The following is a 19,260-nucleotide window of genomic DNA, read 5'->3' as shown; positions in this document are numbered from 1 at the left end:
AAAAGATTTTATATAAAACCCAGAAATACCCTGGAATAAAACATGCACTTGAATATCCTAAGTTCTTTAAGCAGCCAGCCAGTGTTGCAGATCAGCATGTATAACCCTGGCTTTTAAGGGCTTGACAAACAGTTCCAAGGTTCTGACCTTAACCTGAAATTCCTTGAACTCTCGGTACCTGTGACCACACACCCAACATTCCTACCCCCAGCATGCACTTTACCAGTCACAAGGAGCCATCATTAATGAGTGCTCTGGTAGGAAGCATAATTTATAGAGAAGCTAGCAAGTTCTGAGGAAGAGGGAAATTAACACGGACAGCAAACCACTATCTTTGAGCAGCTTGTCCTTTAAGCATGTCGAGATCCAGTCCTTTTAGTTTCACTTCAGTGATCTCCAAAACGGGAACCTGGTGTTTGCCACTATTCCAGGTAACATCTCTCTTTCTGGGAAAAGATTTTCAGAGGTACTCTAAGGACCTGATTGGTTATTGATTTGTTATTTGGGGAAACTTAACTCATAAATTTCAAAGATTTCCTTTAAGGAAGTGTTACCAGGATTGTATTACTACTTATATTTATTGGTCAAAGCTACAGAAAACAAAATGACCCACGCTATTAGTCTTATTTCTACTTTATTTAGTTCTATTGCTATTGAAGTAGATGATGCAATGTAATCTTTGCTATGCTGTGAAACATTTTTTTAGAATAAAAATATCATATCATATCAAAATGCTATGATAGGGCTAATTTAAGACATACTTGTTTACTCTTGCCTGCAACCACACTTGAGGCTTGAGAGTTTCCCATTGCTGAACAATGTAGACAGAACCATGGTAGTTTACTTTGCTTCCTCTACTCTAGCATCTCACTCAAGAGTAATACCTGCATCTCTGCATATGTGTTACTTGAATGCAAAGTATCTGAATGATTTAGTTCTGAAATATATTAAGAATTTGCTCCCCATTTCCTGACAACCCGGAGTCTGACAGCTACTGCCTTGGCTGAGGGGTGGTACTAATGTGATACTGTGTGCTCACTCCTTGCTAGGGTATAGCACACCAGAAGATTAGGAAATGACTTCAAAGTGAAATGCTGGCTTTACTTGTTTATCTGTTCAACTGGATCCCAAATGATTTCATCTAGTCATACATAAACTCTCTTTATGGACAAAATTTGAATGTTCATTTTCCTCCCAGTTAGTATCCAAATCTATTTTCAGCATTCTAGCAAAAGAGAGTACAAGTCATGTTCTGTGCTCATAAATTGTTCATTACCACGCTCTCTGACGGCCAATTCATGGCTCCATCTGTGACTCCACAAATCTCTTTGCCCAGATAAACCTGGTGGAGTAAATATAAGGTGCTGACAAAGATGCGTTTGAGATTAATAATGAGGAAAAAAAGACATCTCCCACAAAATTCCTATGTGTACCATTTTAAAATTTTGTAACTACTTACTTGGTTTTATACTTCTGTGTTATAGACCAGGAAAAGTCACACTTCACTAACCTCAACAACCCATATTTAGGACTATTTATAAAGGACATTTAAAAATGTTTCTGTTGTACACAGGAGGAGTCTCAAGTCAAGGGAAAAACAAACAAAACCTTAAGAAAGGAGCACTTTATTTCCTCTGTGATGTGAGTTGCCGTAAACTGTAAAGCTCAACACACAGAACTAAGATAATTGTGTAGCATTGCTCATGCTTTGGGTCTTTTAAAACAAAGCCATGAAGACTATTACTTTTCCCTTCTTCTTTGATAAAGAGAGAAATGTAAATCTCAACAAGAATGTCATGTGCTCTTAAACTGACCTTTGCCTTAAAGCAGGTTAAAGTCACTCCTTCATGCATATATTTAATGCCCAATATTGCTAATGGCATGGACTTCTGTTTTACGTAGAGAACTTGATGTCTGTGTGGGAAATAATAAAATAATTAACCTCCTCCATCTATCTAAAATTTGAAAACAAAGAAAAAAAGCAAGGTGCATAAAAGCTTTTTAAAGCAAGCAAAATCTGCCTATAGAAAAAAAACAAAAAGATTTTTTCATCTATCTATAATTAGGTGTAGGATAGAAATCTGGTTTAAAATACATATCTCCTGTCACTGCTGAGCTGGAAAATCTACCCAGAGATTGTTTTTGTTTTGTTTTGTTTTTTCAATTAAAATTCTGTTCGCCTGACAATAGCCGAGTCGGCTGTGAGCATTACTTACAGAAACAAAATTATAAAAACCCACATTGTCTCTAAGTGCTGTTGTATTAAAGGATTAGACTGATGAGATGTTTGGATTTTATTTGTTCTAAACATGTGTTTCAGTTGGTGCTCTCGGACCCACCATGTGAAGAAAATGAAATGTAAGTAAATAGCAAGAGACATTTTCAAAATTCAAAGAATAAAAAAAGGGCTCAAGTTTTAAGAAACCCCAAATGATTTCCAAATGACCGTTATAACCATGCAAGAAAAATAAAGGTAAATTGTTTTAAATGCAAATGGCTCGATTTTTCTAAAAGCAGGGGAAAATGCACTTTTATTATGATCAGCTTTGTTAAATAAATAAGGGGCCTAGTTAATTTATAGGTATTTTTGCTCATAGCATTCTCCACCTTTGAGGTTTCAGGGTACTTTACATTCATAAAAGAATTATTACATCCTATATGGCTGCATACATACCCATAAATCACATTGGTGATGGGGGGTAGCTTTCCGGATAAATCAGTTTCAAATATAAGCAGACTAATGAAATTTCTAACCTATAGTATGTATAGCTTTCAAAGTGCAGATATACAGTTGTGGGGGCTAAAAATTTATAATAATAAAGGTGTAATATGTTAATTAGACTGGAAGGCTGAACAGTGGAACGACTGTCCGGACAACCTTCCAGACAACCTTCGGGATGAAGCCAGGGCTGTGAAGGCCGAGCCCCTTGCACGAATTTCATGCATTCGGCCTCTAGTATATATAATACTTTTCCTCCCATCTTCTATGTTTTTCTGAAAGGGCTAACAATTAAATTAATAGAGACAGATTGATAGGAGAAAACCAGAGTTTTAATACATGTCCATGGGAAATTGACATAAGCATGAAAATTCCAAATATAATTGGGCAAAATTGGGTGTCAATGTCACTTTTGCAAAGGAGAAAGAAGGGGACTGGATCTTAGATTGCAAAAGTGAGACTGGGCCATTTTCTGGTAACTGAGGAGAGGAAGAGTAGAACATACAAGGCAGGTAAGTATTTGCTGGGAAACTCAGAAACAATGGAACACAGGGTATCTAGCTAATTGGACTCTGACTGAAGCCCTCTTATTTATCCTACTTAATTTAAATTAAACTAAGGTTAATATCCTAAGATTCCCATCTTTGAGTAGGCCTTCCCATCTGAATCTCTTAGAAAGGGAAAAAGTCAAAGGTTGATTCTGAATCTTTTGTTTTTTAAAAAATAGCTTAAAATGAATATCCCAAAAGGCAAAAGTTTGGTTCCCTTCACAGCCATGTGTCACTTAATGACTGGGATACATTCTGAGTTCTTAAATTTATCCAAGTAATGAGTTTGTAGTTCATCATAGGTCCACAGATTATCAGCAGTGAGAACAGTAATAAAGATCAGTTCTCACTTTTCCCAGATTTCTTTTCTTTTTGGCATCATTATTTCAATTTCACCAAGCATATATAAATATCTGAACAATAACTTTATCTTAAAAAATGTAACTTTTACTACACTGAAAATCTTACATCTAAAATTTGAGTAATTGGAATATTGTCACAGTTCGGATATTTTTTTAATAACACAAAGAATTTCTGTTTAAAAATTGAACTTGAGAAAGACACAGAAATAATGATGTGGAAGAAAGTACACCAAGTCCGAAGACCCATATTGTAGTTTAAGTTTTTGGGCAGCTAGTGACCTCCCCAATTATTTTTCTACTCTGGGTCTCAGTGGTAAAGTATGTAAAATCCTAAGGGGGAAATAAATTATCCCAAAGGTTCCTGTAGTTCCTAAATTATATGATCACTTTGCATTTCTTCAGCTAACTGCTTCTAGACCATTTTGTTACATATCAGAAAATCCATCAGTAGGTTCACAGATTCAGACAGAGAAAGTGAAATAGGTCAGTTTGCAAAACTGTTACCACTGGAAAAAATATTGAGTGACTAAAACAATTAAACCTAGGAAATAAAATGAGGTAGTTAAATTTAGAATCTATAATAATAAAAGCATAATATGCAAATCAACCGAATGGCCAAACAGTGGAACGACCATCTGAGTGACCATCCGGACAACCATGCTATGACACCTATTGGTGCCAGGCCAGCCAAGACAGGTGTGATGCGATTGGCTGGGGGCCTGGCTATTGCCCCATGATCACCCTGCAGAGGGAGGCCCAGGCCACTGACCAGCCAGCTGTGGCAGGTGGGCGGGGCCTCCCTCTGTGGGGGTGATTGATCGCAGGGTTCCCAGACTGTGAGAGGACACAGGCCAGGCTGAGGGACCCCCTCCCTGCCAGTACATTAATTTCATGCATCGGGACTCTAGTTGACAGTATAATAAGTATATAGCCTATTTTTAAATGTAAAGAAAAGAAGCAGAGATTTATATATGGAGGGAAATAAAACAATCCACATTCCTGATCATGAGCTTAGATTTCAAGACTCAAAAACAAGAACCTTCTGTTACTTTATTTGGCTAAATCACCAAGAAAAATTTCCTGCATCCATCTCTAAAGTAGGATACTACATTTTAAAAATTTATATATTTCAGTGTGATATTTAATTTTTTTATGACTACAAAAGTGATGTATGTACATTATAAAAATTTAACCAATATAAAAATATTGAAAAGATAAAGTGCCTTATGACATCCATCTTCAAGTGAAGCAAACATTGTTAGTAATTTGATGTATGTGTATATATAACTATATAATACTTATATTGTGAAATCATTATATCTGTATTAAAAATGTATACAAAGTAGAAATGATGCTCTTTATTATTTTACTTATCAAGGCTTTTAACTATAAATATAAATCAACATTTTTGATGAATATATAATATTTCTTTAAAAGGAAGTACCATTATTTTTAAAATCCTCTATTGATGATCACTTGTCTTAGGATGCTTTTTTTAAAAGTCACACTTCAGCTGTCATTTTTCCTAGCCATCTATACCTGTGCATTTGGCTAAATTCTCTAGGTGCAAAACAAACAAACACCCCATGAAACTTATTCTCTGGATGATTGAGTTTTGTCTTAAATATTTGGGGTAGAATTTTTAAGTTGACAATCACATATGTTAAAAAGTCATTTCTAAAGAGCAGTGTGATAAACAGGACACACTTTCTCCTTAGGGAGGCTGTGAGCAATAAATGAGCTGACATTTATGAAAGCTTTCAAGCTGAAATGTGCCGAGTGTTATTCTAACAAAGGCTGAAGAAAACGTGATTAAGTGCAGCGCCATCTCAGAAGCTTATCGGGCTGTGATGAACAGCCTTCAACTCGTTAATCCCAGAATACTGTAACAGCAGCCCATCTACCGAGGTTGAAAAATGTCCATCAGCAAACATACATTCAAGCAGTATGTGTGGCATAGCCAGGGACTCTAGAATGAACAGCACATGTGTCTAAACCTGGGGAGTTATACCTCCTAAAAAATCACACTGTGAACCAAAATGTGATCTTTTTGAACTTATCTTAAGAACAATTAAGTTATGCTGAAGCACATAAATGGTTTGGCCATCCTGACTCACAGATCAACTTCTAACTCTTTGGTACATGGTGTCTATGGCCACACTCATTCATTTTCCTTTTATCCTAGTTTATTTTTCCAACCAGAATTTCAGGGCTCCTATTCTCTACCAAGACATCCAAGGTTAATAAGCACTATGACCTTCCCTGGATAATTTGCACTTCAAAGGACTCCAGGTCTCTGAATAGACAGAATAGTGGAACGGTTATCTCCTAATACCTATCACATGGTAGTCCTGAAAAGTTAGTCACTATCTTCTCAATGTACTACAGTATTTTTAACTCCGGCATCAAACCTGTTACTATGCAATTATCTGTTTTTAAGTATCTGACAGTTTCCACTCACATGTATCCTCAGCGCCTTGAATGATGTGGACACATGAGAAACATTTACCAGTTGTGCTGGGGGCCTTGCAGTGAGTAAATTATTGTTGGGGAAACAGGTGTAATCAGAAAAAATATGGTGCAAAAGAATAGGTTTGGGCCACTTAGAAGTCCAACACTAATTGTTCTTTCTTTGTCACCAGGTACATAAACTATAAAAATCAATACCCAAATGATTGGTATATCTGGTAAGGACATCTTCACTTCTATATATATAAAAGCCTAAGGGACCATTATGATCAAATCATCAGAACAACCAGAATGACCAGTCAACCAGTTGCTATGATGCACAATGACCACAACGGGGCAGACGCTCAATGCAGGAGTTGCCCCCTGGTGGTCAGTGTGCTCCCACAGCCAATCTCTCATGGCCCCTCCCCTCCAGCCAGCTTGCCCCTCTGACAGGCTGGCCAACCTCTCGGGGTCCCTTCCCCTGGCCGGCTGGCCCCCTTATAGATCTTGATCACCAGCCAGGCCAAGGGACCCCACCCATGCACAAATTCATGCACCGGATATCTAGTTGTTTTATAAAAATCTTTGGTAGTATATACATATTCCTTTTACTAAATAACTGATATGGCACATGAAATCATACCTATTAAGAAAATAATAGAGGTCATGTGAATCAATATATGTAGAAACATTACTTTCAGGTTGTTGTCCAGTGTTGACTTAAGTGTTTTCTATAAAAGGGAACTTACTATTTCTAAGAATAATAATAATTTACTCCCTGGTTGAAAATCTTTAAAAGTAAAATTATTCTTCCTTCTCTTGATATCTTCTGAAATGCCTCTTCCACTGATTTTAGTTCTGGCCTTAAAAATCATTCAAAATAAGAATGCTGCCGCTTTTATGAGCTAGACTTTTGGAAATTTTAAAAGTTATTATACCATCCTAAATGTTGACTTTTGTATTTTCCAAATTAAACATTACCAACTTTCTCATTTAGATAGCTCCTCAAAGACAGAGACCATGTCTTATCTTGTCCACCTTTTATTTTATATATATATATATATATATATATATATATATATATATAATTATTGACTTCAGAGAGGAGGGGAAAGGGAGAGAGAGATAGAAACATCAATGATGAGAATCATTGATCAGCTGCCTCCTGCAAGCCCCCCAGCTGGGGATTGAGCTCACAACCCAGGCATGTGCCCAGACCATGAATCTGAACTGTAACCTCCTGGTTCATAGGTCAGTACTCAACCACCTAGCTAAGGCCAGCCAGGCTTATCTTGTCAACCTTTGAATCCCCAACCCCAACATCTAAAGTCTGTTCAGTTGTTTAAATCCTGGTGGAATGAATGGATTTATGGTTGAATGAAAGGAAAAATGGGTAAGTGGATTGAAGAACCAAGACACTGCCCCCGAGAACAACCTTCCAAATTTCAAAGAGAAAACAATTATAATCACCTGGCAAGATCAACCCACTCTGAGCTCAGCTTATATTCCAGGTTCAGTGAAAATGTGCAAATGGTGGTGGTGGTTTTGGGAGGGGTTGCTTAAGGAATTCAGCCTCTCACATTGCTTACAGCCAGTCTTGCCCCCTTTTCAGGGCATAATAGGAGTCTTAAGTTTCCTGCGTGCTCCACCTCAATCCTCTACTGATTCTTCTGACATCAGGTTCTTGCTCCTAATTTTCCTGGTGGTTCTGCTATGCGGAGCCATGCTCTTCTGCCTCCCCTGCTGGCTGAGGAGATGCGGGATGGGCTCCTCAAGACGCACCGTGGCTGTTTTTGCTGTCGGCGACTTGGACCCTGTTTATGGTAGGCTCTCTGCACATTTCTGGCCTTGGTCTTTGAAACCTTATGATTTTGTGGTGAATTAGAAATCTAATCTCAGAAAATAAGATTTGTGAATTTACAACAAGACATAGTTTATCGAAGATTGAAAGGCATGCATTGGGGAGTCTAAATGAGAAAACTTCAGGAGAAGGGAGATCCTAATAGAAAAAAACATGTGTCTTAGGACAATGGTTTATAGTTAAGTATGGGGATAGAACCTAAATATTTTGCTCAGTTGACATGAAGAGAAGAAGAGCTATATAAGGTTGGTCATTTCAAGTGAGTGTAGGGTTTAAGGTGCAGAGAAGTATTTCTGAGTTTTTTTATCAGTCAATACTACCCTGTGTTCATAGTCTCATTTACTAAACTCTCTATACCTCACTTACCTACAGTAACATTGAACCACACTTTTCATATTGCTGCCAATGCAGAATCTGAAAATTTGGAATTGGCAGGGGGGTATAAATATTCACATTTTTTCTTCCCAGACACATTGGCAGCATCCTGATCCTGCCTTCTTCCACCCCTACCCCTCAAACCATACCCTTCCTATTATTGTCTAGTCTTCAGTAGAGGTAAGGAATGGAGAAAACTGAGGTCATAGAGTCATTGTTAATTCCAGGCCTTGTCCTCACCCAGAACATTTGTTCTGAGACTTTCCCTCTAAGTCACTGCACTGTATACCACAATTGGCTCTAGAGTGCTTAGCAGAGATTGACAACTGCACTTCAGAAACTTGGGCCAGATAAGATTTACCATAGAGATTGTAGGGCATGTCCTGGAAAAACTAAAAGCAAAATAAAAAGTGGGATGTGAGTAAACTAAAATGTTTTAATATCAAAACTCATTACTGTAAGGTTCGGTGATTATATTCACTATTGACTTTTTTAAGTCATTATTTACCCAAGGAAACTGTCAATCTGAGAAATGAGTGTTTGGAGAAATAATTAAAATCTCCAATGAAAATAGTTCTTTCTCCTAAACTTAAAATTACTGTCCTCTGAATACAGAGGAAAATAGGGTCACTGACCTTTTAACAAAATACATGAATCAAAGGGGTCAACACAGTAATTTTGGTCTTATTTTCTTTATTTAACTAGAGGTATTCAATAAACAAATACAGTTATGTTCCTTTCAACTTACTTGAGTTTCTAAAGGGGAGAATTCCTCCTGGTCCTCTTAGCCCTACTGTTACTCTAAGGAAGACTTTTCTAGACTTCCTGGAATCTTTAAATATATATATATATATAATTTAAGTTACCCACTTATACTGTTATAATTTGAAGACAATCTATGTGCCACGGTTATATCCCAGTTTATCTAATGTTTTCATATTTCCTGGATGGTGATTCATATGCATGCTTTTGAATTTACTTGAACTTGTCTGAGCAGGTATGACTGAGAGAAGGGATCAAGGCTGATTTGCTTCTTCAGAAATCTGCATGTAATAGCACTGAGTGCAGGGCATTAGCATCACATTCTCTATAGTATCCCAAAGTCATTATGAACAGGAAAGAAAATACTTGGGGAAAATTGTTTTGTTTTCTTTAAATAACATAGTCCCAATTTAATTCACATCTACCAAGTGTTAGGCAGTAGGTTAAGGACTTCTCAGAGATTATCTCTAGTTCCTAAAAACGGCTTGGAAAAGTGGCTATTACTTCTCTCAGAGGATGTTATCTACTTTTCTCACTCTATTGAATAAATGCACCACATAGATCTTTGCTGTAAGTCAACTAATCGACTTCAACTTACCCAGAATTAAGGTTAGGAAGCTAAACAAAGTATGGGCAGGCACTCGTGGTTTAGCCACCTACAATAAGTACAACCTATATCCTGTGTCTCCAGATGTTTCCATATTGCAATTCCTTAATGATAGCGATTGCTCTCCAGAGTCCTCATTCCCTTCCTTATTCTCTCCATTCCTCATTAATTCCACAGGTATAGCTCTGCATCTTACTTTGATCAGGAACAATTAATCTCTCCTCAGCTTAATCTGCATTACAAAGTTCACTTTTACTGATTTCCATCTTAGGAGACTGCAGTTTCAGTTGCCCCTTCCTATTATTCTTTCCTTCACCTACACTAGGTTGGGTATTAGGTTGTTCCATCCATTGACCATCTCCCATCCTATCCTCTGGATGCTCAGCAGGTCTGTACAGGCCATGAACAGTCATTCACTTAGCCTTTGATGTGGATGTGACTCCCCGAGTTGTGCTTCTTGGCCTTTTTAGTTCTCCTTTCTAAAACAAAATATAAAAGGATAATTTAGGAAGTGGTATTCTCTGTGATCTCTGGTCACGTCTTCTTAAGTAGCAATTTTTGGAAGTAAATTCTAGGGAGTCAATATTTTAAGTCTACCAGACCTGAGGCCCTGAACCTAACTGTCCCCTATACCTGGGCCCCTGAGCATTAAAGAGAAAAAACCAACATGATATAGAAAAATGTTAGTTACATGCAAACAAGTGGTTAGAATAAGATGGAACTTGGAGACATTGTAGAAAATAGGTCTACCTTTCATCTACCTTTCATCTAGCACCAATATTCCACCTTTGTGTGGAAATTACCTAAAAATCAGTACAGCGGTCTGGTAGTCTGAAACCCAGACCCACACTGGATTTCCTTTCCCTACTGTATCCTCACTATGCTTTCACTTCTGTAAACAAATGATTCTTCCTACCTAGTATTTCCACAGAAGGAGCTATTTTCCAAAAGGGAAGTGAGGAAACCACTACCAGGATCTTTGTATGGTTAAAGAGGGAGGGAAGGGCCCAAACCACAGACTCTACCTCCACAACCCACACAAACTATGTGTTCACAGCTTGGAGTTGAGTGCCATTACTGTTGATTTTATATGCTCACTCTGCAGGGTATGGGGTGCACTTCAGGATATGGGGTGCACTTCTGATTCTTCCTCATAGCCTCTGTTCAGAATTGGGGTGGAATGAGAACTCATTGGAGGACGCTGGTGACATGTTAGAATATGAAATAAGGGTGTCTGGACTTCCTGTCACCCCTGCAGCACAAAGGGCATAATAGATTGTTCCCTATGACTACAGAATGTAGAAACTGGGTCATTTAAAACATCTTAATGGAGAGACTAGATTTGCTATATTCACCTTGCGTTCCTCCTAGACCTTTATTTTATTTTCCAGAACTCATTTCATGTTATTATCACTATTTGCTGAATATATTAGTTGAAATAGCTCTGCTCTTCTGACCTGTGATTGAGAGGTTTGACTCTCAGGATCCTATGGAAGTTGCCTCAACTGAATAGAGCCAAGAGGATAATTTTGACTGATTATTAGAGGCTGGAGTGGACTGAACTTTACTGATTTAAGTACATAAAATAGGAATGTTCTCTCACTAGCAGTTCCTGATAATATTACATGGCTCAGGTTGCCAATTATCTTGATTAGAAATATTAAAGAGAGAGAGGAAAACACTTGGTTTGGGAACCTCATCAAAGGTGTTTAAGGAAGGCCTTATAGCCCAGCCCATCTGAATGTCCGATGAGGTTTTTGTCTGGGAAAGGTCCTTGGAAATCTCAGCAAACACCCTGCCCCTAATAGCATCTCCTGGGCCAATAGTCATATATTTTCACAGTTCTCTGCTGATCCGGTGCTCAGATCTCTCAGTTTTTCTTCCCCTCTCGTAGGGTCTATGTTTCCAAGTCTGTAATATGTAATGACTAAGCTCTTTATGCCCCAATAAGGGAAAATTAATCTATCTGATACCCAAGGGTAAGAAGAAAAAGGAGGCATTGTTAGAGAAAGAAGAGGAAGAGAAAGACCAGAAGAAAGAGAAGGGGAAGAGAAAGATGAAAAGTAAGAGGAAAAGGAACCTATAGTTTGGAGTTGAAGATACTTTAAGGACTGACATGAAAACCTGTTTATTTTATGTAATCCCTAAAATCATGTTATTTTGCTCTGCTTCAGGCCCAACTCTTCTTCCTGACGTGGCCCCAAGATCTCCTAGTTAGACCCTTTTCCCCCTATTATTCTTCCTCCACCCCCAACACCTCTGATCCTGTTTTCTATTCCCACTCTTTTATAATCTCAGAAAGGACCCATTCACTGCCCTTATGTCTTCTTGAATGAGGTAAATCTATGCAGTAATCTGAGACTTTCTTGCTCTCCTCTTTCAACCATCAGAGACTAACAATTCAAGTATAATTCAGGTTTGTGATTTTAAGCACCTGTGTCAGCAGTAAAAATAATGTAGTGTTTCACTGTTGTTGTTTTGTAATCTCATTATTTTACCTATGTTAATGAAGCTTCTGGAATCCCTCCTTTCTGATAATTCAACAGAATACACAGATTTACAACCCATTGCTTCCCCCACACCCTCCGCAAATGTGTAAATCTAGAGTGATAACTCATATTGGGCCATGGAAAGTGATTTTTTTTAAGGAATGTATCAATTTAGTAAAGGTGGAGATACAAGAAGAGAAAATTAAAATTCTCACACAACCCTTTCTATCCCAAATTTCTATCATTTGTGAGCAATACTCCCCACTTTGTAAGACCAAGGACTATATAACAAGGAGAATAGGTAGAGTTCTGGGGGCACCTATGTGGGAGAAAAAAGAAAACAAACATGTTTTGGGTTTCTTAGATTAATTGTTTGGTTTATTTTTTTAAACTCATGTTTCAAAAAATAATTAATGACAAAGGAGTCATTAAAAGGAGTTTTAAAATTTATTATAAACAAGTGTTTTCATAATTCACTGAAAATGTGAATAATAATATGTTTCCATTTAAAATAAGGTTATGAAGTTGCATAAAAGCCCTTATTTATACAGTAATGCTGCCACCAGCTGGGTACATGAGTAGGGGGTGCCCTCCGATGTTTGTGGAGCTCTGGGGGCACAGCTGAAATAAGCATTTTTAGAAGCCCTCACGAGATGATTAAGAGGTGGAAGAAGATTTTAATCGTGTAGTTACATCCCTTGGTTTGAAATGTCCCATTTCCCTCAAGCCAGTCCTGAAAGAGAGGTAGCTGGGGATTCAGCAGAGCCAGTGCCCAGATTTTCTGTTCCATGTTGCAGCCAGGTGCGGTTCAGCATTCAGGCCAGATTAAATTTAGTTCATGTGTAAAGCCCAACATTCATGGCTTGCACCGTTTGAGCGCAAGGGAGCACAACTCCTTCCTCCTCTTCCCCCTCCCCCTCTAGCATGAGTCCCTAAAGGGGAGGCATGAGAGAGAGAGAGTGACTTTCCTTTTTTTGGAAGTGTATATATTTAGATTTTGCAAGCTTGCTGTGGCCACCACCATCCTGGCCAATTACCTATTCCTAGGTGTGATTGATGGGCAAGTATTTTATTAGGTCCCTCAGACTTTTACTGGGCTTGTGTCTAAACTACCTTTGTCTAGTCCAGGGGTTGGCAACCTTTTTGTGAGTGCGTGCCAAAACCAGCAAAATCTCTGACTCAAAATTCTTCTGCGTGCCAACCCTAATTTTTTTGAGAACATGTTATGCCTACTTGATATCTCTTAAGGTGTACGTATGGGAAGAACCTTGAAGAAATAAAATTCATTCGAGTGACAAAAACACAGTATATGATGATGAAAAATACATTTATTTTTTAATGTATACATGTACACTGATAGTCCGACAGAAAACTTTATGACTCCATTTGATATTATCAGTGGGACTTTTGCTGCTGCATCACTGATGACAGAGATTTTACATCAGGTTTATATTTCGTGACCTTCAGATATATGCACGAGCTACTACTTTCATCCATCAGGCTATTCCTATTACTGGACTTAATAAAATTCATCACTGGGAACAAAGATTCACAAGCATATGTGTATGAGACCAAAACACTGGTCGGATCTAGGAAGGCACGGAGAGTTAATGCAGAGGCATAGAAATTGCTCTTCCCCTCTCGTTAATCCATGTCTATGGTCTTTAAGGTAACTTGTTATGTAAAATTATTTATCTAAGATGCACCTATGCTGAATTTATCTGAAAAATAAAAAAGTTGATATTAAGAAAAAAATTGTAAATGGAAGATTATAGGAGAGGTTTTCGCATGCCAGCGAAAGTTACCTGCGTGCCATGTTTGGCACACGTGCCAGGAGTTGCCCACCCCTGGTCTAGTCCCTTCCCCCATGGATCAGACTTAGTGTTAAATGTAGCTTTTAACAATGCTGCATAAATGGCATGCCTATATCTAGTTTTCCCTTTTACTCCTTTTTCTGTTAAATGATAACCAGGTTATTACAATGGTATCAGTAAGTCAGTTAAAGATAATAAAGAGAACAAAATGTGGGGTTTGGGAGGTGAGAGAGGGATGAAGAGTATGAGGCAGAAAAACAATCTAAGTGTTTGTTAGAAAAGAGAATTTGAGAGATAAGAGAAGACTCCCTGCCATTATCTTTCCATATTTTTAAACAAAAAATAATAAGTTACTATAAAATATGCATTGAACTCTTTCTATTTCATGTGTATTCAGAGCTGGGTCCTTCAGCCCTGACAGCAGCAAGCAGGTCCCCTGTCTTCCTGAGAAGACCTGGAGGTGAGAACCTTCTGAGACCCCTACTGGGGACACTCATTTTGGCTTAGCTTCTCAGATCTGATTTCCCTGATGATGCTTTCAACTATCCAATTACCCTGACCCCATTTCTTCTGCTATTTCAGAGATAATCTTTCCTTTTTCTTATTTCAAGGCAAATAGAAATACCAGTCTTCCAGCAGCCATTAAATGTGAATGCTTCAAGTTGAGGAGGGGAAGGAGAATAGGAGAGGGACAGAAAAGAGCAGGTCTTACACTGTGCTCCCTTCTTCCCCCATCACACCCACGATTCCATCTTGTGTTAGGATCCTTTTTTAAATGTCACTTCCCTATACTTTATGCTCTACATGTAAATATTCTGTGACTCCTTTAGGTAAGGAAAGAGAGTATTTTATTTACACACTTTCATGGACAGGCATGATAATAGTTACCGCTCACATTTATTGAGCATTTACCATGTATCATGCTCTGTGGTAACACCTGATATCTCCAATTTCATTTCTTTCCTCCTATACCTCTATGAGGGGCTCACTATCATTCTGAACCTTCTAAAAATGATAGAACAAAGGTGCTTAGAGATTAAGTAACACAGTAGATGAAAGAACTGTGACTGGAATTCAGGCATTCTTAGCTACCCCCATATAAAAGAACAGGATGAGATAGAAAAGGGAAAAGATTAAAAAAAAAAAAAGATAGAGGTCGAAAGGGCAAATTAACATAAGCCAAGTTCATGGGAGTGATTATTAATTGTGTGGGAAATCTGAAATCTGCCTACAAAAACTCAGCAGTGAGTGTATTGGTTTACACACTTAAACAACAGACTCTAATACCTTCACCAACAGTTCTGTTAAAACCATAGGATTTTTAACTTTTTTTAAATCTTCACCAGATACTATTTTTTCCATTTATTTTTCTAGAGAAAGTGGAAGGGAGGTAAGAGGGGGAGAGTGAGAAAGAGGGAGAAAGAGAGAAACATTATGTGCGAGAGACACATGGATTGGTTGCCTCCTGCACACACCCAGACCGGACGCAGGGATTGAACCTGCAACCAAGGAACATGCCTTTAACCAGGAATTGAGTCCACAAGCCTGCAGTCTGCGGGCAGATTCTCTAACCACTGAGCAACCGGCCAGGCAGGAATTTTTAACTTATAACTCAGATTCTTAATTTGTCCAAAGATAAAAATAATGTCTGCTCCCCTCCCAATCATATGATTTTATACATAAACATGATATGAAACAAATTGAAAACGGATATATTTGACTTTATGAAAGCTCTGAATACATTGTCTTAGTTGTTTATTAATTGTTTATCAAATGATTGTCTTGTGGTTTTCATAGCAAGTTTGAGAGCAACAGACAAATCTGTAGTAAGGAGGTAACAGTAAAACTTTCCTACCACAGAGGGCAATGGTCGATATTCTGTTACCTGGAGCCCAGTATTGATAATGTTAGTGATGGAAACCCATTTGAGCTGATAATTGTGTCAGGCCAGTCTGATTGAGGACTCCAGCAGAATGATAGCTAAGTTACCATTGACTTTGTATTGAACACTCCAGGAGCATTCACCTGGAGAATGGGCGGGGCTCAGTACAAGTATCCACAATGGAGGGAAGTGCTGGGACAAGTGTACTTTATCAATGTTAACTGTTTTATCAAGTCCCTCACACTTAGCTGACATCACCCTAAACTTCCTAACTGCAAAAGACTAATGCCACAAAATTTTTCATTGAATAATTTCTGTTATAACGTTAATAATGATTAAAACATTATTTGACCATTAAAATGGGATAGATTGGAAAATGATATTGTAAATAAAGAAAATATGCACATTTGTAACATAGTATAGTTCTTAATGTGTACTAATAATATTAGTATTTATACTAATAGTAATGATAATTAAACATTAATGAGTAATTACTGTGCACCAGGCTTTGTTTTATATACATTACACTTATTTAGGCTTGCTTTTATAGATGTAAATACCATCATTATTCTTTTACTACATAAAAGAAAACTGAGAAACAGAAAGATTATATAATCACCTAGAAGTAGATTATTCTTAAATAAATAACTCCTTTAAAAGAATGCTGAACCAGGAGGTAAGACATATTCTAAATATAACTCTACCTTTACATATTGTATTAATATTTGAGTTTTTACGCTTTGCTCTGCAAACCAGTGAGATACAAAATAAAGTAAATATAAATATATGAAGATCCATGATACTAAATAAATATTATTCATTACAAAATAGTAATTTTGAGCAATCTATTTATTGATTCCTATGATGCAGCTATTGCCTAATATATAACTACTCTAAATTGTTTTCATGATAGTGGCATGGTAAAAGGAATCTCCTCCATGGCATCAAATCTTAATCCTTTAAGGAAGAGGTCAGCAAACACAATTAAGGGCCAGATAGGAGCTATGTTTAACTTTGCAGGCCATAGAGTTTCTGTGGGACTATTTACCTCTGCCACCATGATGCAAAAAAACAGCCACAGAGAAGCTATAAATGAATGGGTATGGCTGTAACACAATTAAATTTAATTTACAGAAGCAGGCAAAGAATTTGACTGTTTAGGTTAAGAGCATAGTTTCTTCCTTAAAGGTGAATTTAAAGGTTGTTACTATTGTTTGGGTGAGAAGCAATCAAATGACTCCCAGACAGGTAAAGGCCCATATGAAAAAATAAAAGGAAAGAATATGAAGAAAGAAATGGTTATAAGATATTACTATTGATTTCCTCCAAAAGTCTTTCAGGAAAATACTAATAGAAGATTTGCTAAAGAGCTATTCATAAGTGCATGGTCTCTTGAGGTGATCAGTTTGAGGATGAAAATGCTTGTTTTTGCTATATAATAGTGCTGTAGTATGTATAACCTAAAAGTTAAGAACTTGGACTTCAAAATTTAAAATGTAAGAATGCTTCTTCCTCATTGTGTGGTAAACTTTAATTGCAGACTTTTCACAACTTAACATTTTTACTATTTATCATAAAGAAAATTTTAAAGTAATTATACTAGTTGTGATTTTCAGTACATAAATATAAAATAATGAAGTTTAGATGTAATATTTTAATGTTTCTAGTGAGATTTGTGTTTCCCATGATGGGAGCGTTAGCTAAACTGCCATTACCCGATGGAGGCATCTTGTCTTCTGTCCCACCAAAAATGCTATTTCTTCTAGTTTCAGCTGCTGAATTGTAAACGCTTCTTGATGGTGGTGTACAGTAGTCCCCTCTTATCTGCAAGGGTGACTAAGACCCCCAGTCGATGTCAGAAGCTGTGGATAGTACCGAATATATATACTATCTATCCTATGTTTTTCTATATACATAAAAACCTATGATAAAGTTTAATGTATAAATTAGACACAGAAAGAGATTAACAATAATAATAAAATAAAGCAATTATAACATTATATTCTAACAAAAGTTATGTGGATGGCTTTGGAGACATAATTAAGTGAAATAAGAATTATTTGAGCAAAAGCACTGCAATACCTTCACAGCATGATAACCAAGAAGGCTACTTGGTGACTAATGGGCAGGTAGCATATACAACAAGAATACGCTGGACAAAGAGGCTTTACATCTGGGTGGGACTGAGCAAGATGGCTCAAGATTTCATCACTTTGCTCAGAACAGCATGCAATTTAAAATGTGTGAATAATTTGTTTCTGAAATTCTTCATTTAATAGTTTTGGACCATGGTTGACCTCGGGAAACTGAAACTGCAGAAAACAAACATCAAAAAGGGGCAGCTACTGTCATCAGTTCCTGAGAGCACATTTTCTCGCTATAGTGACTCAGATGATTGCATATTTCCCCCCAAGTGTACAAATAATTTTCTGCTGCTCCAGTGATTCAAGAAATGTCAGATTTTACTAGGCACTTCATGTACATCTGTTTTATGCTGAGTAGATAACTTACAAATCCTCATCTTTCTCTTTCCAGGGACGGAAGCAGGTGTGAATCCAGCTGTTGGAATTCACCTTCCAACTCAAAACCCTGAACTGTATCATGTTTCAAGTTTCAACACTTCAGGAGCACCACCTCCATATGAAGAAATTCTGAAATCAAGCCAACTTTAGCTATGGATCATCAGTTGAAGAGATTAGAAATATTTTTAAGACCAAAACATCAAAATTAGGGACAATTTTTCTCACTTAGTGGGAATTCCCAGGCATCAATTAATATAGCCTTGGACAGGACAAACAGACAAAACAATGAATGTAGGGAGAAAATTTTGGTCAGGAACATATTTTAGTAGTATATTAGTGGACTCAATGGATAACTGCTGTTACATTTTTTTTTGCTATATCTCTAAGTTAATGTTTCTCCATTAATACTCATAGACAGTAATTAATACGCAGTGATCTCAATTAAGTTTAAGATTCCACTCTAGTACACATCGCAGCTTTCTCTGCCTAAATATTTCTGTTTTAATCTGATCTCTCTCCTAGTATGGAGTCAATAAAAATTGTCATAATTTAACAATGACTCAAACAGATATTCAGACACGTCCAGAGCCAGAATCAGGGAAAAACAAAAAGTTGGAATAAATCCTCAAAAACGGTTAAGCTATGAATAATACAAATGATTAATATTGAGTTTTAAAATGGGTGTTATTCATATTGACAATCTAGGCAGAGGGAATAATGTGTGAAGGAAGGTGGCTGAAAATAATGAGAAAGCTAAATCCTAACCTCCAATGATGGGAAGTCAATGAATAATATCTAAAATTAAAACAAAAATCAAGAATTAGCCGAAACCGGTTTGGCTCAGTGGATAGAGGTCGGCCTGCGGACT

General features: G+C 37.3%; 1 protein-coding gene across 2 annotated transcripts; it reads left to right on the top strand.

The window, feature by feature from the left end:
- Window positions 1–223: 223 nt before the first annotated feature.
- TMEM207 (transmembrane protein 207) lies at window positions 224–18,948 on the top strand. 2 transcript variants are annotated; one of them, XM_059685987.1, is made up of 6 exons: window positions 224–431; window positions 2,321–2,358; window positions 6,272–6,316; window positions 7,761–7,903; window positions 14,386–14,448; window positions 18,406–18,948. In XM_059685987.1, the coding sequence occupies exons 1-6, from the start codon at window positions 357–359 to the stop codon at window positions 18,540–18,542; spliced, it is 501 nt and encodes a 166-aa protein (XP_059541970.1). In that variant the 5' UTR covers window positions 224–356; the 3' UTR covers window positions 18,543–18,948. The 2 variants fall into 2 exon arrangements, with proteins under 2 accessions (XP_059541970.1, XP_059541971.1); XM_059685988.1 differs by lacking the exon at window positions 14,386–14,448 and having other exon boundaries at window positions 228–431.
- Window positions 18,949–19,260: the final 312 nt, after the last annotated feature.

Source organism: Myotis daubentonii, chromosome 3 (assembly GCF_963259705.1).
Source record: "Myotis daubentonii chromosome 3, mMyoDau2.1, whole genome shotgun sequence".
Classification (NCBI taxonomy): Eukaryota; Metazoa; Chordata; class Mammalia; order Chiroptera; family Vespertilionidae; genus Myotis; species Myotis daubentonii.
This window is presented reverse-complemented; position numbering and strand designations above follow the sequence as displayed.